The sequence below is a fragment of the Lutra lutra genome, chromosome 6 (assembly GCF_902655055.1).
Source record: "Lutra lutra chromosome 6, mLutLut1.2, whole genome shotgun sequence".
Lineage (NCBI taxonomy): Eukaryota > Metazoa > Chordata > Mammalia > Carnivora > Mustelidae > Lutra > Lutra lutra.
In genome coordinates this window covers 45,213,288-45,237,971 of record NC_062283.1, presented here as the reverse complement: position 1 = coordinate 45,237,971, position 24,684 = coordinate 45,213,288, and the positions used below count along the sequence as shown (strand labels likewise).

The 24,684-nt window shown below is 35.7% G+C and overlaps 1 protein-coding gene across 1 annotated transcript in view; it reads right to left on the bottom strand.

Annotated features, from left to right (window-relative positions):
- EYS (eyes shut homolog) overlaps positions 1-24,684 on the bottom strand; it is a 1,828,849-nt gene that overhangs the window by 799,602 nt on the left and 1,004,563 nt on the right. Inside the window, 2 exon segments of the mRNA XM_047734324.1 lie at positions 12,353-14,098; positions 23,351-23,543. Of these exon segments, the coding sequence (XP_047590280.1) occupies positions 12,353-14,098; positions 23,351-23,543 (1,939 nt within the window).

Genomic DNA, 24,684 nt, shown 5'->3' with positions numbered 1-24,684 from the left:
GATCATTTGTGTCACAATTATGAAATTTCAGAGTCAATGTTATCAAATCTCATGTCTTTGGCATCTATCTTCTTCTCCTTCATTATTTTCTAATTCTACCATTTATCTCTCAGTAATTCATATTGTATCATTAGCTCATTAGTTGTATCATTAGCTCATCATTAGTATGGGACCATACTGTTGTCTCCCACCCACCAACTCAGAACCTGAGATGCCCTCCCCCTCAGATCTGCTCTACTTCTTTTAAGCATATAATCTATACACACATCCAAACATATTCTCTCTCTAGATTAGAACTATACTATGTACATTTTATTATATACAACATGTCATACAAAATACAGGTTTATTATGCTTAATGTTTACTGTTTGTCATCACTAGAATTTAAGCTCTAGGAGGGCAGGAAACATTTGTTATTTTTAGTAGTACATTATCCATGCCATAAATAGAGTCCTGGATGTGGTGCATCCTCAATAAAATGTGTTGCTCAGTGAAATATGGTTATTAAGGGAGGACATATGTTATGCTAATCACCGTTAACTTAGATAATAACACTGTCAAGGGGTTTGAATAATATCTTAATTATTGACATAAAATAGCATCTCAAAATATTGTTGATTGATGTTCATAAAAGTGACAACTTATACTGCACCACATGTTTCAAGTATAAATAGATTTGGGAGGCAATAGAAATATCTTTTTCTAAGTTCCCATGCATAAGTGACTGACAATAGTAAATAGAACTGAGAAAAACTGTGTCTGTGGAGAGGGAAGTAATTCTCCTCCTTGGCAGAATTTGATACACTGGCTGAACCAATGGGTGAAGGACTACAGGCCACAGTTTTAAAATCTCACTTCCTTGCTTTCCTCAGTTCTTCCCTCCTTACGACCTCCCTGGAGTACGGGATGCCATTCATCAGAAGGCTCAGCTGAGAGCTGTCTGAATGTGAAACGTGGAGCAAGTGAAGACAAAAGGGCATGATGAACAAGCAGAGCCTCATTCCCTTCATTGAACAGTAACTTGTCCTTAAAAATCATCATAGCTACATCTTGCAAACTCAAACTTCAGTCCCAACTCAAGCACTTATTAGCTGACAGATTTAAGCCAAGACAGTCTCTTCCTGCAAAGCTGTTCAGTGACTAGATCTTTAACCCCAGGGCACTGTTAGTTATTGAGTGGTATTGAATAAATGGCAGCTACTATTTTTATAGTTATCCTTGAAACAGAGAATTTTGTCTTTGCCTTCATTTTCCTAGTATCCAGATATGTCCCCTGAATATCTATGCTGTTTCTTGCCCAAATCATTTCCCTCCTGTGACTGTCCTCTTTAAGCCATATTATAACACTGGCTGGATTACAGGCCTGGATCATTTAGACTGCCTACATCCTCTGCATAGAGCATCAAACGCCCATCCTCACTCATCTTCTCATTGCAGAAGTGATACACTGCCTTGAATGTCAGCAGTGCCAGATTCTTCCTCAAGAACTGTGAGTGGTTCCCAAAATGAATCCTACTTCCTGGACATCTTGAATCAAGCTTACATGCCTCACTAGTGGCCTCACCTCTCCTAGTATCAAGTCACTTGCATACACAATGCCATCCTGAACCATGATTCAATTGGTAGTTCCTTGAGATTCCATGTATTGAGTGATACAGCTTCTTCCTGAGGGGCCAGACACTTTAGCCATGTTTAGCCATGTTAGTCAGACACTTTTTCAGTCCTAGGGTATTTTCTCCCACTCTCCAGCTTCCACAAATCCACAGTTTATGCTGCTTTAGTCATAGCAGCCTTCGTAGCTAAGCCCCGCCCCCACTTATAAATAAACTGTTGACAATCTTTGTGACCAACTTTAAGATAGTCTTTCCTGAGACCTCTACAATTATGGCAAAACTTTGGATAAGGCATTATATCTATTAACACATGGCTCTTGCACTGAAAGAGCATAAATACACACAACCAAAATCATGGTGACACTAAGTATAATGATATATCAGAGCAAAAATAAAGGGGAAAAATAAATTTTTAAGTGTGTTACAAAGTCTTAAAATAAGAGGTAACATTTGATTTGATACTCAGGAAAGGAATTTGACAAAGTGGGCAATAGAAGGCATTTAGGAAGAAGGACTGTGAATGCCAAAATGCAGAGTTGGACAACTGTGTACCAGTATTGAAGAGTGTAGTTAGTTATAAAATAGGCCTGGGATAGGTGGTAGAGAATCGCTTCAGATGATACAATTGACACTGAATACTATAGTTGGAATCTTTAGGATTTTAAACCTCTCCTGCTAGGAAATGAAGATTCATTGTAACTTTCTAAGCAGAGGAATGAAAATCACATAAGAAAAACAACTCTGAAAGTAATGTGGAAGAGGGATTCAAAAGAGATGGTAAGAGTTTAAGCTGGAGTAGTAGTAGTGAGAGGCTGGGTGAGAGAACTTTATAGATAAAATTCTTAGTACTTTTGATAAAATAAAGTTTACGCTGAAGCTCAGAAATCTAGCTGGTTATAAATTTCATTTTTGAGAAATGATTCAATGGAGAAAAAAAAGTATGGGTAGGGAAAGAGATGGAGGTTGTGATATTGAAGAGATAAAAATTTTATGTTTTTGAGGGACTGATAGGCAAAAAATGTTAGTCTCAAAATGGAAACAAGTTTATATCTTTGCATATATTTGAAGTCATGAATGTAGGTGCTACATCTCCAACAACAAATTGTGGAATAAAGAAAAAAGAATAGAAAAAAAGAAGAGTGAAGAGTGTGGAAAGAAAGGAAGGGGAAGTTTAAGAATGAAACCTAAAGGATTCTAATAGTTAAATGGACAGCATGAAGCTGTGTTTTAAATTGGCCTGGCTGAGGTGGGGAGAGAATTCCAGAACAGCAGTAGCACAAAGGATGCCAGCCAGGTACATAATTTGTTGAACCCAGTGCAAAATGAAAATGTGGGGTCCTTTGTTCAAAAAAAAGAGGCAGGAAAATTTTTCATTAAAGGTCCTGAAATAAAAGCTTTTTCTTTCTTTTCTTTTCTTTTTTTTTTTAAAGATTATTTATTTATTTATTTGACAGAGAGAGATCACAAGTAGACAGAGAGGCAGGCAGAGAGCGAGAGAGAGGGAAGCAGGCTCCCCGCCGAGCAGAGAGCCCGATGCGGGACTCGATCCCAGGACCCTGAGATCATGACCCGAGCCGAAGGCAGCGGCTTAACCCACTGAGCCACCCAGGCGCCCTTTTTCTTTCTTTTCTGGTCTCCTTTTCATCTCTTCATGATATATTTTACTTGCTATTTAATGTCATTCTAGATGAATCACTGAACACTATATCAAAAACTAATGATGTACTATATGTTGGCTAATTGAATTTAAATAAAAAAATTTAAAGAAGAAAATTTAAGATTTTCAACTTTAGCATATATTTTACCATTCATGTTTATACTGTGCAATGCCTGTTTTAAATGGAATATAAGAGAATTTAACTCTTCAGTGGCATCATCAAAATTATATAAATCATGTTTCAGAGCCAGTACATGCATTTTGTTCTTAGCAAAAAATAACTGAACACTGATACAAACTTAATTGCTTTTATTCCACTTCTTGCTACCTGCATATTCTAACACTACCTTGGAACCAGACGACTTCCATAATACCCTTAATTTATACTTCCTTTGAGCATCACTAACATTCTACATACTATGGCTCTACCAAGTGGGGGTCCTTCTGAGTGTAGGGCTTTTGTGACAGTTTACACACCCTTGAAAGCAGTCCTGCACATAGATTCGAGAGCTTCACAAAGAGATTACCATAGTCTGTGACTTTATCCTAGGGCTCTGTCAGAATGGTACACAAGACAGGAATGTTGTAACTTGGGGTAACATAATAGAGTTAAGCGGGTCTGAAATACAAACTTACCTGAGTCCATATAAGGCTGGTATTTTACGTTGGTCACAAGGTAAAATATACTAATCTGAGACTTATAAACACCTTACACATATTGCTACTCTAGGAACTGGCAAATTTCTAGAAAGAAGAAGTTAGTAAGCATTCTACCTTTGTAGACCATATGGCATCCATTACAACTACTCAACTTTGTTGTCATAGTATGAAATCAGCCATAGACAGTATGCAACCAATGGGTATACCTGTGTTCCAGTAAAACTCTTTACAAAAACAAGTGATGGGTCAGGTATGACCTGGGGTAATACCTTGCCAATCTCTGGTCTATGCTGTTGCTTTCCCAAGGTCAAATTCCCAAGACTCAACAATGGAGATGAAAGTGTTTTGAAACCAAAGAATTGTAACATGCATGAAAAAAAATTGGATTATTAACTATATTCACTCTACTATTATTTTGCATATTGTACTATATTTTGTATACATTGTTATCACTATTTATTGTAGCAATAAGTGAGAATAAAATGTAAATAATGAATATACTTGAATCCTGCAAACTAGCAAAACACAAAAAGCACAGGGCATTCTTCTGTGAAAGATGCTGGGGGAGATATAGGAAACCAAATGTCAGGATTTTTCTTCAGATCTGTGTGCTAGGTTTCAGTTGGATATAGTCTGCCCTGCAGAAGTAGTTGTGTTCATTAGTGGTTCAGTTCTAAATGGGATTGTTTTATACACTGCAAGTAAATTAGAACAAAAGTGACTGTTGATTGTGACCAAAGCTTTTGTCTTCTATGCATATACTTCTTGACCACAAAGGACAGGGTGTGGAGCTGTTCCTCTGCAGTAAAGTAACTTGGGGAACTGTAGGAGGAGGTCTCATGTTTCAGCTGAAGGGGGACGTCTCCTTTGGTGCCTACTAGTTTTCACCAAAAGGAGAACTTCCTCTACATTTGCTGGTTTGTAGAATGGACATATAAGAATGAGACTTTTGAAAACCTCAGAATATAAAGACTGATTCCAAATTTGTCAATAGATAGAAACGAGAAAGAGTTACGATTCTTTTAAAAAGGCTTAATTCATATCTGAGTGTTTGAGGTCCAAAACAATAGATAAGCAAATGAACAAAAAATTACAGCCATGCTGGTGCCTGTCTTAAGGTAGTTAAGTAAAAAAAAAAATCTGGATATTGAGTAATATGATGTGATTAATTCCATCCCATTTTTAAAAATTTCACTAAAAAGTAAAGAATTCTGCAGAAATATAACTAATGATCTCAATCTCTACATAGTAATTTAATTTCAAAAAATATGTATGGCAATGTTGATAAGATTTCTGTGTTATTTCAGAACAATATTTTATATTACTTAAAATAATTTTAATTGATTTTATTTCACTATAATAATGCTAATTAGCAATGATTTTTCTATCCTTTCTACATGAATCATTGTAGATCTCACAAAAACTTGATTATTTTGATCTAATATAAGTAAAATAATTAAATATATCTTCTGAAATGTTCTTTATTTCTCACTATATACAAATATTTATAAAAGTTTTTATTAATCATAAAATATATAATCAGTATGAAACTTTTAGAAAAAAAATCAGTATTGAAAGCAATATTGTTTAGGAAGAATCCTTTGTATGCATATATGTGGTGTGCATATACTCATGTATTTGTAAGTATGTTGTATATATGATTTTATAACTTCTGCTTAATAGTATTATTAAGTACCTATATTTATTTAATACAACCACTATTAGGGCACATTTGTTTCTAAATATTTATTATTTTAATTACATTTATGTTATTTTTATTTTTTATGTTATTGTTATATGTTTTAATGTTATTATTATTATGTTTTATGTTATTATTATATTTATGTCATGGTACTTTGCGTATATCAACAATAATTTCCTAAAACTCAGATTATGTTATTACTAAAACTTCTAAAATTTCTGGTGTCAAGTAATTCTCCAAAAAGATGGTGTCAACTTATTTCCTCACCAATAAAGTGGTATATCTTCACAAATTCAAGTATTACAGTTGAAAAAAAATAATAAAACACTGGCAAATGGATAAAATTTGTCTCATTTTAAATATGACATCTTTGGTTGCTTCTGATGATTTTTAATTATGTTTTACTGACTATGTACAGCAAAGCATATTGCTATTTGAGTGGTCAGCTTTTCTTCTTTGACTTGAAAGAATATTTACAACCATGTCTATCCTCTGTGGAACACATTTTTGTATATATTTGCTTTAACTATGTTTATGACCATTTTTGGAATAGAAGGGTATTAATTTTAGTTATTCTACTAAAAAATATACTCACTATCAACACCTATGTATAATTTTCTATTTTTGCTTTTAGACTTAAAAAGTTCCAGTTAGACCATCTATGAAAAACCCACAGCAAATATCATTCTCAATGGGGAAAAACTGAAAGCTTTTCCCCTAAGATCAGGAACATGACAGGGATGTCCACCATCACCACTGCTATTCAACATAGTACTAGAAGTCCTAGCCTCAGCAATCAGACAACAAAAAGAAATAAAAGGCATCTGAATTGGCAAAGAAGTCATTTGCAGATGATATGATATTTTATGTGGAAAACCCAAAAGACTCCACTCCAAAACTGCTAGAACAGTGTCAGGATATGAAATCAATGCACAGAAACCAATTGCATTTCTGTACATCAACAGCAAGACAGAAGAAAGAGAAATTAAGGAGTCGATCCCATCTACAATTGCACCCCAAACCATAAGATACCTAGGAATAAACCTAACCAAAGAGACAAAGAACCTGTACTCAGAAAACTATAAAGTACTCATGAAAGAATTTGAGGAAGACACCAAAGAAATGGAAAAATGTTCCATGCTCATGGATTGGAAGAACAAATATTGTAAAAATGTCCATGCTACCTAAAGCAATCTACACATTTAATGCAATCTTTATAAAAATACCATTAAGTTTTTTCAAAGAAATGAAACAAATAATCCTAAAATTTATATGGAACCAGAAAAGACCCTGAATAGCCAGAGGAATGTTGAAAAGAAAGCCAAAGTTGGTGGCAACACAATTACAGACTTCTAACTCTATTACAAAGCTGTAATCATCAACACAGTATGGTACTGGCTCAAAAACAGACACATAGATCAGTGGAACAGAATAGAGAGCCCAGAAATGGACTCTCAAGTTTATGGTCAACTAATCTTCCACAAAGCACAAAAGAATGTCCAATGGAAAAAAGACAGTCTCTTCAAGAAATGGTGTTGGGAAAATTGGACAGCCACATGCAGAAAATAAAACTGGACTATTTCCTTACACCACACACAAAAATAGATTCAAAATGGATGAAGGGCCTCAATATGAGACAGGAATCCATCAAAATCCTTGAGGAGAACACTGGCAGCAACCTCTTCAATCTCAGCTACAGCAACTTCTTCCTAGAAACATGGCAAAGCCAAGGGAAGCAAGAGCAAAAATGAACTATTGGGACTTCTTTAAGATCAAAAGCTTTTGCACAGCAAATGAGACAGTCAGCAAAACCAAAAGACAACTGTCAGAATGGGAGAAGATATTTGCAAACGACATATCAGATAAAGGGCCAGTATCCAAAATCTATAAAGAACTTACCAATATCAACACCCAAAGAACAAATATATTATCCAATCAAGAAATGGGCAGAAGACATGAACAGACATTTCTACAAAGAAGACATCCAGATGGCCAACAGACACATGAAAAAGTGCTCCACATCACTCGTCATCAGGGAAATACAAATCAAGACCACAATGAGATACCACCTCAAACCAGTCAGAATGGCTAAAATTAAGTCAGAAAATGACAGATGCTGCTGAGGATGAGGAGAAAGGGGAACCCTCCTACACTGTTGGTGGAAATGCAAGCTGGTGCAGCTACTCTGGAAAACAGCATGGAGGTTCCTCAAAAAGTTGAAAATAGAGCTACTTTATGACCTAGTAATCACTCTACTGGGTATTTACCCTAAAGATACAAATGGAGTGATCTGAAGGTGTACATGCACCTGAATGTTTATAGCAGCAATGTCAACAACAGCCAAACTATGGAAAGAACCTAAATGTCCATCAACAGATGAATGGATAAGGAAGAAGTGGTATACATATATACAGTGGAATACTATGCAGCCATCAAAAGAAATGAAATACTGCCATTTGAAACAATGTGGAGGGAACATGGAGGGTATTATGCTGAGTGAAATAAGTCAATCAAAGAAAGACAATTAGCATGTGATCTCTCTGATATGAGGAATTTGAGAGTGGGGGGTTAAGGAGGGTAGGGAAGGGATAAATGAAACAAGATGGGATCGGGAGGGAGACAAACCGTAAGAGACTCCTAATCTCACAAAACAAACTGAGGGTCATTGGGGGTTGGGGGAGTAGAGATAGGGTGGTTGGGTTATGGACATTGGGGAGTGTATATGCTATTGGGGTGCTGTGAAATGGTAAGCCTGATGATTCACAGACTGGGGCAAATAATATGTGATATGTTAATAAAAATAATTTTAAAAAATTCCAGTTAGAGGGGCGCCTGGGTGGCTCAGTGGGTTAAGCTGCTGCCTTCGGCTCAGGTCATGATCCCAGGTCCTGGGTTCGAGCCCCACATCGGGCTTTCTGTTCAGCGGGGAGCCTGCTTCCTCCTCTCTCTCTGCCTGCCTCTCTGCCTACTTGTGATTTCTCTCTGTCAAATAAATAAATAAAATCTTTAAAAAAAAAAAATTCCAGTTAGAGATGAAATAAATATTAACTTATACTTGATTTGGATTATCTAAGGTTTTATTTTATAATTTTATCTAGTTAGATAAATTTTATCACAGAATTTATTCTGGTATAAGGATATAGAGGAAGAGTTTTCAAAATAACAAAATGTATCAATCAATGCATATTTCATAAATATGAAAATATTTATCAAATCTCTTTTTTATGTAATTTTATGCAATCTAACATATGCGTCTGGACTTTAAATTCTATTTCCTTTTACCTGTACCCCTTGTAATAATACACATATTTTATTAGAATTGATTTTAATATATTTCATAATCATACAATGCTTAGTACCATTTCTATTCAACATTTCCCTATTCCCTTTGACTCAAAAGGACTTGATCAAGTTCCAAATATTATTCCATTTGGATTTGTTTGAAATTGCTTTATGCTTTTCAAATGTAGTGTTTCTTTAGTATTAAGGGCTCACATTTGCAAGAGCTCAAATAAGAACATCATATCTCCATTTAATTTACTTATAGTATTCTGGTTATTTCATGTATTTTCTATTTGATTTTCTAAATGGTATGTAATAAATATGTGTACAGGTGTATATAAGGCATTTTGACTTATGCGTTTAATGGAATTATGTCTTATGTTAGAATTTGAAGAATGACATTGAGTATTGTACTCTAATAAATATAATTTATTATAAATATATTATATATAAATATAACAAAATATATGTTATGTTTGGAAATAATTATAGATGCCAAAAAGATCGGAAGATAATGTAAATGTAAATCCCTTAAGATGGAAAAAAAGAGAAAGAGAGAAAAATAAATACTCAGTAAATTATAAATTTTCAAAATCTTTTTACCTAATGATTTGGTAAATTATAGTATTAAATATCTTTCTTTGACTCACCCATTTATTTCCAGATGAAATATCCCTTTGCCATTTACTATAATGTTATGTATACTATGTTGAATATTTTTAATTTAGAATTTTGCAACTATGAATGGAATATAATATAAATATAAATATATAATTATATTTATACACATATATATAATTATAAATAAATAAAAATAAATATAAGGTTTTCATTTCAGTACTATTTTTGATATCCATTGCTATTGGAAAATCTTTGGATCAGGAAGCTCTGGCTGTTCTCTCTCAAATCCTTTCAAACAATTGGTAGGAAAAATAGAGAATTATATTGCTAGAGGAAAATCATACCAAACTACTAGAGACTGTATTTTTTTCTCTTTTTTTTTAAAATAATTTTTTAAATTTCCTTACGTAATCTCTAAGACCAATATGGGGCTAGAACTCATTGCATGTTCTACTGACTGAGTCAGCCAGGTGCCCCCACTTTTTATTTTCCTTTTAAACTTCACTTAATTAGTAAACAAAACCATGAAGACTGGTTTGATTTAGAGGATGGCTGACAAAGACAACTTCAATTCAATTTAATAGATGTCATTATATTACAGAACCAGCAATCATACACTTCAAAAGTTACACAAAACTCTAAGAAGCATATTGATAGCCATGGTTCCATGATGCCTCACTTTGCTCATCACAAGAGATTACCTGGATTATAGATTATCATTTTTCTCTTAGCCACTCATGAGATCCATCAGAGCAAGAGAGTCCAGAATTATGAGCTTTCTACCTCCTGTGCTTTCCGAGGATGGAAGTTGCATGTTGAGAAGAAGTAGTAGTACTCAATTGTTCATTTTAGAAACATACAAGCAAATTCTCACTTTATCAGTTACATGCTTATTCTATATTTTGGCAGTGTCATGGAACCTGGAACCTAGTTAAGATTTTAGCACTGCAGGGCATTCTACTATGGCCCACCCTCCCTTTTCTCTACATGAAGATATTAGATAGATGTGTAGATATGTTTTTAAAGATAATTTTTAGCTACTGAATGGGTTTGACCAACAGGGAGCTCCTGCAGGAGTCTAGACGACAAGAGGAGAATGAAGTTGGGGATGTTATCTCCTCATCTACTTCTGATCAGTTTGTTTTGGTTTGCTTATGTTCTCTCCCTAAATGCTGCAGCATATGTAGACTGGTAGCTTTCCTCTTTATGGGTCCTGATAACTGCTCTTTCCTTTGATCCCTTCAGGACTCAAGGTAGTAATGACATTTGCTCCTACTAGTCCCTTCAGAACCATACAGTACCTCTTTGTTTTCCCTAAATTCTACCTATATCTTTGTAAATAATTTTTCTTAAAATTAAATTCTTTCCAAGTAACCAACTGGCGTGTGCTATCAACTCCCTGATTTGATCCTGGCCAACACAGTGGGTGAACATACTGGCCAGCAAGTGCCTTGTAAATTATTGATTAGCATATCTAAAATAATTAGGGAGGCAAGGGAAACTGGAAGAATAGTAGCAGAATCAAAGTCAAAATCACCAAAGAGTGTTTGCCCTTGGAATGAGATGGGAAAAATGGAATGTGACAAGACTTTGTTCATAAAGGCAAACTTAGGATTTGATTTCCTGGAAATGTATATTTCCAAGGGATGGATACTAGACTGATTGTATGAGAGGATATGTAACTCTGCTGCATTTATATGTGAGAAGTGATGTATTAGGTGTTGTTGAAAGTCTTAACTGTTATACAAAAAGCTTGTAAAAGCTTGTAAAAGCACAAGGAAAATACTACATTTAAATTTGAAATTAAAATTTATCTTATTTTTAGAAACTTTGTAAAGAAAATCATATCACATGACATACCAAAGGTAAGATTTGGTCTTTTGTATTACTGAGTTGCCGGCCACAGATTATGCACCTAAACAAACACACAAACTATAACTATGCATATGTAATACACAAAACCTATACATTTCTCATTGAAGGAATATTAACTTCACTCCCACAATTATACTTGAAATTCTACAACATAGAACTTCTTTACATAACAACAAAAACATCTCTCTTTTTGCTAAATACAATTTTTGAGCTTTTTTTTTGCATATTTCCCAATTTGACAGTTATTACAAGGGTAGAGGAGACTAATAATTTATAATACACTTTAAAGGAAGAATAGTTATCTAGGAAAAGTGGCTTTTCACTAATTATTTCAAGAATGAATTCAAACTTACACATGGAATGCTATTTTGTTTCAATTTTTATATTTTTTTTTGTCAAACAAAGGTCACTAATTTAATTTATGTTCTGAGATATATATAATGAAAGAATCACAGCTTTGCATTGAGCAATGATAAGCCATGCTGTGTAGGATGGCAATACTAAATAAAGTTCCCTTGATTTCCTCATCTTCCCATTAAAAAAAAATACTACACTGAAAAAAACAAAAGTTAGAAAGTGTACATTATTTTGTGTTCCACCAGACAAAAGAATCTATTTTAAGAAATGAGAATAATAAAAGTTATTCCTAAACTTTGAAAGATCTATTGTAATGAATTGAACTAGTTCAGTTTCTGATTGCTTGCCAGCAATGTAACCATCTCCAGCATACTCCTGTATTGATCTGGTAGCCTTTGTGGCACTGCATAAAGAATAACCATCTGTGTCAGGTGCAACAGCAGGTGCCATCCCCACTGAACTGTCTGCTACCCTGATTACAAAGAGGCTGGTTAGAGCACCTGGTGACCACGACAGGCTCTTCCTCCTTCACAGAAAAGAAACTCATTTCTAAAAGTTTACTGAACTGAAACTGAGAAACTCACCAGAAATCATCAGCTGAAGAGGAATCAACTCCGGGGAAGACAAAGTAAGAGATCTAGTGACAGGAAGCCTCTGGCTTGCATCAAGAGGTTCCCAGCCATGTACACTAGGCTGAAGTTCCCATTTGGACCACTCTGAAGAAGTTCTGAGCCCTTCTTTTAAATCAGATGTGAAGGTCAGATAATCTGTATAATATGTCCAGTCTGGCATAAGTACAGACATAGGGAAAGAGGTCTGTATTGGAAGTGACTGACTTGCTGAAACTGCATAAAATTGAACATTAGAGGTTACTTCTGAAAAATCAGACACTGAGTTCATGTAAGGAAGCAGGTTGTTTTTGAGGTCACTTGAATGTACAGTTTCCGGATGATTTTCTAAATTTAATTCAAAATCTAGAGAGCTATCATGTGTGAGAAGTTTGGACTGTTGATGAGATCCTTTAATCTCTTGCACATCCAATAAATTGTCTTGATTCAGTATCTCAGTGGGGCCCACAGTTACACCATATTGTCCTATTGTCAATAGTTTTAAAACATTTTCTGACAGAGAAGGATCATCAGTAGCCAGTTTTGAAGTCAAATCAGTATTCATCAGGTATAAAGAGGTAGTTTGTGATGGGACAATGGATAAATAAGTCTTATCCAAACATAAGTTAACATCCAAATTACTTGATAGGGTAGTAGATTCTTCCAAGGATGAGGATAAAATCCTTTTTTCTGTACTCTTTTTAGAAAGGAATAAAGATGACAGCTCTGTGAACGCTGCTGATGGAGTTATTTCAGTAGCAGAGGAAAATGAATGCCCAGAAGTGATAGTTTGAATTCCCATTAGTGCATACCAGCTGGCTAATATCACTGAGTTCATCCAGAATGTCTCATAAAAGTGGGAATGGTTGCTATGCAAAACTCGATCTGAGAATTCATGAGAGGATTTTATTTCAGTCATAGAACATGTTGCACAAGTTTGGCTTAATTCACTTAAAGAATCAGCAGCCTGTGATTTGATGTTTGTGAGTCTCTGGTTGCTAGATGCTTCCATAATAACCTGGTATTCACTGGGAAAGGAAGCTTGTGTAGTGAATTGGTGCAGAGTTGATGAGTTTAAGATGGCTACCTGTTTAGATATAATTATCTTAGCAGGAGAAATGGGAGACATTGAGGAGCTTAGCAATCTCCAGTACTCTCTTCTTGAAATTAAGGAAACAGCTGAATATCCTTCAATATCCTCTTGAGCCCCCCTTGAGACAATTGGAGGTGCACTTGTAGAAGCAGTTGTGAGCAGGAATCCATGGGAGAGTAATGAGTGCCTGTTTAATTTAATATCAGCCCCTGGAATGCCAGTAATTACTGAACTCATTGTGGTAGTAGATAAGGCAATAGTCTGATTATTCTCAAATAATAAAGATTCTGTAGGAAAAATAGAATCTGTCATGAAAGAAGAGATGATAAATGAGGCCCTCTCTCCCCTACTTGGGAAAAGGAATCCTGGCATGGCTACTGAAGTTTGGATAGGCATATATGATATGGATGTTTTGCCCCAGACAATTTGTGCTGGGTCATGAACACCAAAATTCAGAAACTGAGAAGAGGAAACATCTGTGGAAGAACGAAGACTGTATTTGGCTGAGAGCTCTCTAGTGGAAATCAGTTCTTTGAGTATATAGCTTTCAAAAGATATGCCAATACTTAATGCTGCCAAACCAGTGGTTGGGAGAACACCATCCTTGATAATATCTGTCTGTTTGGGACCTTCAGAGAGGAAAAAGGAAAAAAAAATCAGAAAAGTGAATTAAAAATGAACAACTTTGGCTGTGGGCTGAATCTTCTGCAAATTGCTCTGCCACCTCATACCTAGTACAGGCAAACAAATGGTGCTGTAAATCATATTTCTAATGAAAGCGTATGAATAAGTTTGGGGACTTCATAAATTATATAAATGCAAAGACTCCTATTACTCATACTCCAAGGAAGGGCTAAAGTCAAACAAATTTTGTTATACAATCTTAAGAGAGAAGAACAAAACTGGAGGTATCTTGTGCCCTAATATCAAACTATACTATAGAGCTGTTAGTAATCAAAATAGCATGGCACTGGAATGAAAACAGGCACATAGATCAATTGTATACAGTAAGGAGCCCAGAAATCAGCCCTCTTCTATATAGTCAATCAATCTATGACAAAGGAAGCAAGAATATACAAATGGGAAAAGATTGTCTCTTCAAAAAGTGGTGCTGGGAAAAGTGGACAGCTACATGGAAAAAATGAAACCAGACCACTACCTTACACCATGTAATAAATTCAAATGGACTAAAGATTTAAATGTAAGACCCAAAACCATTAAACTAGAGGAAAACAGGCAGGGAGCTGTTTGACATCAGTCTTAACAATATTTTTTGGGGGACCAGACTCCTTAGGCAAGGGCAGTGAAAACTAAAACAAATGGTTCTACATCACACTATAAAAAGTGTGATGTAGAAATGAAGGAAACCATCAGCAAAACAAAAAAGGCAACCTACTGAATGGGAGAATATATTTGCAAATCACACATGTGATACGGGGTTTGTATCCAAAATACATGGAGATTTTCCAGAACTTAATATCAATAGAACAAACTGATTAAAAATAGCCATAGGGTAGTGTGCTTGGGTGGCTCAGTTGGTTAAGCATCTGACTCTTGATCCCAGCTCAGATCTTAATCTCAGGGTTGTGAGCTCAAGCCCTGATCTGGCTTACTTAAAAAAAAAAAAAAAAAAAAAAAAAGGACAGAGGACTTGAACTGACCTTTTTCCAAAGAAGACATACAGATGGCCAAAAGGTACATGAAAAAATACTTAATATCACTAATCACCACAGAAATGCAAATCAAAACTATAATGAGATATCACCTTACATCTGTCAGACTGTTATCAAAAAGGCAACAAATAACAAGTGTCAGTGAAGGTGTGTAGAAAAAGGAAATTTTGTACACTGTTGGTGAGAATGTAAATTGGTACAACCATTATGGAAAACAATATAGAATTTCTTAAAAAATTAAAAATAAAATATCATACAGTCCAACAATTCCACTTCTGGATATTTATCTGGAAAAAGTGAAAATACCAGTTCAAAGAGATATATACACTTCTATTACACTGAAGCATTATATGCAATAGCCAAATTATGGATGCAATCTAAATGTCCATTGATGGATGAATGGATAAAGAAGATATGATATAATATACAAAGGTATATTACCCAGCCATAAAGAGAATGAAATCTTGCAATTTGTGAAAACATAGATGAACCTAGAGGGTATTATATTCAGTGAAATAAGTCAGACAAAGACAAATGTATGATTTTATTTACATGTGGAATCCAAAAACAAATGAACATACAAAACAGAAACATACTCATAGATACAGGGAATAAACTTGGTTACCAGAGGAAGAAGGGCTGAGTGCAGAGGGAAAAATAGATAAAGGGGATTAAGAAGTATAAACTTCCAGTTATAAAATAAAGGAATCATGGGGATATAATATACAATGTAGGCAATGTAGTCAATAATATAGCAACTTTATATGATGACAGATGATAACTATATTTGTCATGGGATTGCTTCATAATGTATAAAAATATCAAATCACAATGATAGGCACCTGAAAATAATATGACTTGTATATCAATTATACTCCAATTATAAAGAAAAGCAATATATATACTCTTTATTTTATATTTATATATTTATATTTTATACTTACACATACAACGAGTGAACATTCACAGGGAGATAAAAAGAACTAACGTATTCCAAACCAAATGACTCCTTTGAATAATAAGACATGAAAAATTGCAACACTGCCATTGATAGAATCAATGAATACATAACATATTGGTTTAGAAATATTAGAAGTATCATTTTACTTTCTAAATAGTGACAATATTCTTTATATGTGATAACAGTATATGTAAACTTAAGTTTTTAAAAGAACAGAACTTATGAAGACAAAGAATAGGGCAGACTACCTTTCTGCTTATGATATCCAATGACCCTCAAAAATATTTTTAACAAGAATATCTTGTTGGAATCTCTACAGGGGGAGGAGTCAAGATGGTGGAGAAGTAGCAGGCTGAGACTACTTCAGGTAGCAGGAGATCAGCTAGAAAGCTTATCTAAAGATTGCAAACACCTACAAATCCAACGGGAGATTGGGAGATCAAAGAGAAGAAGAACAGCAACTCTAGAAACAGAAAATCAACCACTTTCTGAAAGGTAGGACTGGCGGAGAAGTTAATCCAAAGCGACAGGAAGATAGACCCTGGGGGGAGGGGCCGGCTCCCTGCAAGCAGTGGAGCAACAAAGCACAAAATCAGGACTTTTAAAAAAGTCTGTTCCACTGAGGGACATCGCTCCAGAGGCTTAACCGGGGTGAAGCTCACATGGGGTCAGCGTGGTCTCAGGTCCCACAGGGTCCAGAAGGACTGGGGGTGTCTGAGTGTTGCAGAGCTTACAGGTATTAGAACGGGGAAGCCAGCTACAGAGACAGAGCCGAGGAGTGAGCTCTCAGCTCAGGGTTACCTTGAACTGGTCACAGGCTCGGTCAGCTTGGAACGCGGCCGGAGGCCAGGGTGACGGGAGTAATTGGGCGCTGTTCTCTGAGGGCGCACTGAGGAGTGGGGCCCCGGGCTCTCGGCTCCTCCGGGTGGGAGACTGGGAGGCCACCATCTTCATTCCCGTCCTCCGGAACTCTACAGAAAGTGCTCAGGGAACAAAAGCTCCCAAAAGCAAACCCGAGCGGATTACTCAGCCTGGCACCTGGTAAGGGCAATGCAATTCCACCTGGGGAAAAGACACTTGAGAATAACTACAACAGGACCCTCCCTCAGAAGATCAACAAGAAATCCAGCCAGGACCAAGTTCACCTACCAAGGAGTGCAGTTTCAATACCAAGGAGAGCAGTGGAATTCCAGAGGAGGAGAAAGCAAAGCATGAATCTCATGGCTTTCTCCCCATGATTCTTTAGCCTTGCAGTTAATTTAATTTTTTATTCTTTTTCAATTTTTTTTCTCTTCTTCTGCCAAATTTTTTAAACTTTGACCCTTTTCTTTTTTAACGTTTTTTAACTAGTTTATCTAATATATATATATATATATATTTCCTTTTTATATTTTTTCTTTATTCCTTTTCTTCTTTTAATTGTTTCTTTCTTTCTTTTTTTTTCTTTCTGAACCTCTTTTTATCCCTTTCTCCCCCCTCACGATTTGGGATCTCTTCTGATTTGGTTAAAGCATATTTTCCTGGGGTTGTTGCCACACTTTAAGTATTTTAGTTGCTCCTTCATATACTTTTTTCTGGACAAAATGACAAGGCGGAAAAATTCACCACAAAAAAAAGAACAAGAGGCAGTACCAAAGGCTAGGGACCTAATCAATACAGACATTGGTAATATGTCAGATTTAGAGTTCAGAATGACGATTCTCAAGGTTCTAGCTGGGCTCAAAAAAGGCATGGAAGATATTAGAGAAACCCTCTCGGGAGATATAAAAACCCTTTCTGGAGAAATAAAAGAACTAAAATCTAACCAAGTTGAAATAAAAAAAGCTATTAATGAGGTGCAATAAAAAATGGAGGCTCTCACTGCTAGGATAAATGAGGCAGAAGAAAGAATTAGTGATATAGAAGACCAAATGACAGAGAATAAAGAGCTGAGCAAAAGGGGGACAAACAGCTACTGGACACGAGGGGAGAATTCGAGAGATAAGTGACACCATAAGATGAAAAAACAGAATAATTGGGATTCCAGAAGAAGAAGAGAGAGAGAGGGGAGCAGAAGGTATATTGGAGAGAATCATTGGAGAGAATTTCCCCAATATGGCAAAGGGAACAAGCATCAAAATCCAGGAGGTTCAGAGAACTCCCCTCAAAATCAGTAAGAATAGGTTCACACCCGTCACCTAATAGTAAAATTTACAAGTCTTAGTGACAAAGAGAAAATCCTGAAAGTAGCCTGGGAAAAGAAGTCTGTAACATACAATAGTAAAAATATTAGATTGGCAGCAGACTTATCCACAGAGACCTGGCAGGCCAGAAAGAGCTGGCATGATATATTCAGAGCACTAAACGAGAAAAACATGCAGCCAAGAATACTATATCCAGCTATGCTATCATTGAAAATAGAAGGAGAAATGAAAACTTCCAGGACAAACAAAAACTGAAAGAGTTTGCAAACACCAAACCAGCTCTACAGGAAATATTGAAATGGGTCCTCTAAGCAAAGAGAGACCCTAAAAGTAGTAGATCAGAAAGGAACAGAGACAAAATACAGTAACAGTCACCTTACAGGCAATACAATGGCACTAAATTCATATCTATCAATACTTACCCTGAATGTTAATGGGCTAAATGCCTCAATCAAAACACACAGGGTATCAGAATGGATAAAAAAACAAAACCCATCTATATGTTGCCTACAAGAAACTCATTTTAACCCGAAGACACCTCCAGATTTAAAGTGAGGGGGTGGAAAAGAATTTACCATTCTAATGGACATCAGAAGAAAGCAGGAGTGGCAATCCTTATATCAGATCAATTAGATTTTCAGCCAAAGACTATAATAAGAGATGATGGACACTATATCATACTCAAAGGATCTGTCAAACAAGAAGACCTAACAATTTTAATATCTATGCCCCTAACGTGGTAGCACCCAACTATATAAACCAATTAATAACAAAAGCAAAGAAACACATCAACAATAATACAATAATAGTAGGGGACTTTAACACTCCCCTCACTGAAATGGACAGATCATCCAAGCAAAAGATCAACAAGGAAATCAAGGCCTCAAATGACATACTGGACGAGATGGACATCACAGATATAATCAGAACATTTCATCCCAAAGCAACAGAATACACATTCTTCTCAAGTGCACATGGAACATTCTCCAGAATAGATCACATCCTGGGTCATAAATCAGGTCTCAACTGGTATCAAAAGATTGGAATCATTCCCTGCATATTTTCAGACCACAATGCTCTGAAGCTAGAACTCAATCACAAGAGGAAATTTGGAAAGAACCCAAATACATGGAGACTAAACAGCATCCTTCTAAAGAATGAATGGGTCAACCAGGAAATTAAAGAAGAATTGAAAAAATTCATGGAAACAAATGATAATGAAAAAACAATGGTTCAAAATCTGTGGGACAGGGCAAAGGCAGTCCTGAGAGGAAAATATATAGCGGTACAAGCCTTTCTCAAAAAACAAGAAAAGTCTCAGGTACACAACCTAACCCTACACCTAAAGGAGCTGGAGAAAGAACAAGAAAGAAACCCTAAACCCAGCAGGAGAAGAGATATCATAAAGATCAGAGCAGAAATCAATGAAATAGAAACCAAAAAAACAATGGAACAAATCAATGAAACTAGGAGCTGGCTCTTTGAAAGAATTAATAAGATTGATAAACCCCTGGCCAGACTTATCAAAAAGAAAAGAGAAAGGACCCAAATAAATAAAATCACAAATGAAAGAGGAGAGATCACAATGAACACCAAAGAAATAGAGACAATTATAAGAACATACTATGAGCAAACCTACGCCAACAAATTTGACAATCTGGAAGAAATGGATGCATTCCTAGAGACATATAAACTACCACAACTGAACCAGGAAGAAAGAGAAAGCCTGAACAGACCCATAACCAGTAAGGAGATTGAAACAGTTATCAAAAATCTCCAAACAAACAAAAGCCCAGGGCCAGATGGCTTCCCGGGGGAATTCTACCAAACATTTAAAAAAGAACTAATTCCTATTCTCCTGAAACTGTTCCAAAAAATAGAAATGGAAGGAAAACTTCCAAACTCATTTTATGAGGCCAGCATCACCTTGATCCCAAAACCAGACAAGGATCCCATCAAAAAAGAGAACAGACCAATATCCAGATGCAAAAATTCTCACCAAAATACTAGCCAATAGGATCCAACAGTACATTAAAGGGATTATTCACCATGACCAAGTGGGATTTATTCCAGGGCTGCAAGTTTGGTTCAACATCCGCAAGTCAATTGATGTGATACAACACATTAATAAAAGAAAGTACAAGAACCATACGATACTCTCAATGGATGCTGAAAAAGCATTTGACAAAGTACAGCATCCCTTCCTGATCAAAACTCTTCAAAGTGTAGGGATAGAGGGCACATACCTCATTATTATCAAAGCCATCTATGAAAAACCCACCCCAAATATCATTCTCAATGGAGAAAAACTGAAAGCTTTTCCGATAAGGTCAGGAACACGGCAGGGATGTCCGTTATCACCCCTGCTATTCAACATAGGACTAGAAGTCCTAGCCTCAGCAATCAGACAACAAAAGGAAATTAAAGGCATCCAAATCGGCAAAGAAGAAGTCAAACTATCACTCTTCACAGATGATATGATACTATATGTGGAAAACCCAAAAGACTCCACTCTAAAACTGCTAGAACTTGTACAGGAATTCAGTTAAGTGTCAGGATATAAAATCAATGCACAGAAATCAGTTGCATTTCTCTACACCAACAACAAGACAGAAGAAAGAGAAATTAAGGAGTCAATCCCATTAACAATTGCACCCAAAACTATAAGATACCTAGGAATAAACCTAACCAAAGAGGCTAAGAATCTATACACACAAAAGTATAAAGTACTCATGAAAGAAATTGAGGAAGACATAAAGAAATGGTAAAATGTTCCATGCTCCTGGATTGGAAGAATAAATATTGAGAAAATGTCTATGCTACCTAAAGCAATCTACACATTTAATGCAATTCCTATCAAAATATCATCCATTTTTTTCAAAGAAATGGAACAAATAATCCTAAAATTTATATGGAACCAGAAAAGACCTCGAATAGCCAAAGGAATATTGAAAAAGAAAGCCAAAGTTGGTGGCATCACAATTCTGGACTTCAAGCTCTATTACAAACCTGTCATCATCAAGACAGCATGGTACTGGCACAAAAACAGACACATAGATCAATGGAACAGAATAGAGAGCCCAGAAATAGACCCTCAACTCTATGGTCAACTAATCTTCGACAAAGCAGGAAAGAATGTCCAATGGAAAAAAGACAGCCTCTTCCATAAATGGTGTTGGGAAAATTGGACAGCCACATGTAGAAAAATGAAATTGGATCATTTCCTTACATCACACACTAAAATAGATTCAAAATCGATGAAGGACCTCAATGTGAGAAAGGAATCCATCAAAATCCTTGAGGAGAACACAGGCAGCGACCTCTTCGACCTCAGCCACAGCAACATCTTCCTCGGAACATCACCAAAGGCAAGGGAAGCAAGGGCAAAAATGAACTATTGGGATTTCACCAAGATCAAAAGCTTTTGCACAGCAAAGGAAACAGTTAACAAAACCAAAAGACAACTGACAGAATGGGAGAAGATATTTGCAAACGACATATCAGATAAAGGGCTAGTGTCCAAATCTATAAAGAGCTTAGCAAACTGTACACCCAAAGAACAAATAATCCAATCAAGAAATGGGCAGAAGACATGAACAGACATTTCTGCAAAGAAGACATCCAGATGGCCAACAGACACATGAAAAAGTGCTCCATATCACTCAGCATCATGGAAATACAAATCAAAACCACCATGAGATATCACCTCACACCAGTCAGAATGGCTAAAATTAACAAGTCAGGAAATGACAGATGCTGGCGAGGATGCGGAGAAAGGGGAACCCTCCTACACTGTTGGTGGGAATGCAAGCTGGTGCAACCACTCTGGAAAACAGCATGGAGGTTCCTCAAAATGTTGAAAATAGAACTACCCTATGACCCAGCAATTGTACTGCTGGGTATTTACCCTAAAGATACAAGCGTAGTGATCCAAAGGGGCACGTGCACCCGAATGTTTATAGCAGCAATGTCTTCAATAGCGAAACTATGGAAAGAACCTAGATGTCCATCAACAGACGAATGGATAAAGGAGATGTGGTATATATACACAATGAAATACTATGCAGCCATCAAAAGAAATGAAATCTTGCCATTTGCGACGATGTGGATGGAACTAGAGGGTATCATGCTTAGCGAAATAAGTCAATCGGAGAAAGACAACTATCATATGATCTCCCTGATATGAGGGATAGGAGATGCAACATGGGGGGTTAAGGGGGTAGGAGAAGAGTAAATGAAACAAGATGGAATTGGGAGGGAGACAAATCATAAGTGACTCTCAATCTCACAAAACAAACTGAGGGTTGATGGGGGGAGGGGGGTTGGGAAGGGGGTTGGGGTTATGGACATTGGGGAGGGTATGTGCTATGGTGAGTGCTGTGAAGTGTGTAAACATGGCGATTCACAGACCTGTACCCCTGGGGATAAAAATATACTATATGTTTATAAAAAAAAAAGAATATCTTGTTAATGGCTATAATTCTCATTCTTATTTTCCTTAGTGTCACTGACTATATAAAGAGTAAATTAGGAATTTAGCATACAGTGTACTATTTGCAATATGTGGTCATTTGATTTAGTAAATTAAATAAGACATATTGAAACATATTCAACATGTCAAAATACTTCAAAATAGGAAAGAAACCTAGATTAAAATTTTTTCCAATAAATTGATAGGGATATAAATTTACATATAATAATCACACAATGTTAAAAAAGATACAATAAAGTAAGTACCCAAAGTCTTTAAAAATAAATTTTACTGATAGTTAAAATAAGCTGGGACTAAGTGTCGGTTATCTACCAAGATTCACATATCATAATAAAGATATTAATGAACATTTGCACTGTTTCAGGGAGAGCATTTATTAGTAAAGAACATCAATATTATTAAACCAAAACTGAAAACATGAAACATAACCAACAAGAATCCTAAAACTATTTTATACCCCTGAAAAGTCATGTATCACAGAAGAAAAATCTTTTGAAAAGTTCAGAAAATATGTTTCTATACACAACTATATCAAATTCAAACTTCTCCATATTTTACTTTCATCTACTTACCTGGGTCAACTGGGTAAGTAGCCATTATGGTCCATAGTCCTGTAGCCCTTGCTGATGGAAAGCCACTGGCTGAAGTGTCAGAAGCAGGTACTGTATATGTTCGTGTTGAAATGAGATCGGTTCTTTCAGAGATGGGAGGTAAACAGGTAATGCTCCCTATTCCATCACCACAAAAGAGCCCAGTGGCGCAGGTCTGCAAATGATAATTACCATAATTAGCTCACAGTTTTTTTGTCCCTGAGAAAGAACTTTTTAAGATAGTTTTGAGGTATTTCTTTTTTAAAGATTTTATTTATTTGACAGAAAGATTGACAGAGAGCACAAGTGGGGAAGTGGCAGAGGGAGAAGGAGAAGCAGGATCCCTGCTGAGCAGAGAGCCAGATCTGGGGCTCAATATGGGGCTTGATGTGAGGCTTGATCCCAGGGCTCTGGGATCATGACCTGAGCCAAATGAAGATGCTTAACTGACTGAGCTACACAGGCAGCCCAGTTTTAAAGTATTTTCATAGTTATATTAGATAGCTCATATCATTTTGCTTGAAAGTAAAATATCTACAGTAAATTTTATCTATATTTAAAAATTAATTTAATCCTTCAAATCGGATATGCTCAATGGAATGTGTAAATTTATTCTTAATTCTTTAAATTTTAAGCCAATATACTAATTCATATTTCCTTCTAGGATTTTTTCCAATGAAAAATTTGTATGTATAGTAGTGAATATGGATCTAAAAGCTTCATTACAAATCATAAACTTTTCTGCTGTAATTGTCATATTTAGTTGGAAGCTAATATAAGATGCAGTGTATGCAACATATAATTTGAAAACATTTTCTTGTGATGTTTGAATCATTTTAATTTGTATTGGCTTACAGAGCAATGATCCCTGTATGATTTGTTTTTTGTGGATAGCCTACTTCTGCCATATACTTATAAGATAATATCTACATGAAGAAATTGTTTTTAGCTCCTAGGGAATTTTGATACATACATAAGTAAGGGCAAATGTATTGGGGAGTCTCCTTTAAATGTAGAATTAAAACTTAGTTATACTATTTGTAGATTTTGAACTTAAAGAAAATACAATTCATGTATTATTTTAAAATGATTATGCATGCCTATTTCCTAACACTAAGGACATAGCGTCCTACTTCACTGTGTTAGTATTTGTCCAAGATTGTATCTAATTTAAACAAAATTTAAATTTTGCTTTGGATATTTAGTTATAAATTATATATTCACTTTTAACTCACACCTGAAATTATTTATAAGGTCAGAGGATTCTTGATGTTATATAACCACTTTAAAAACCTAACATATAGAAATGAGTAAAA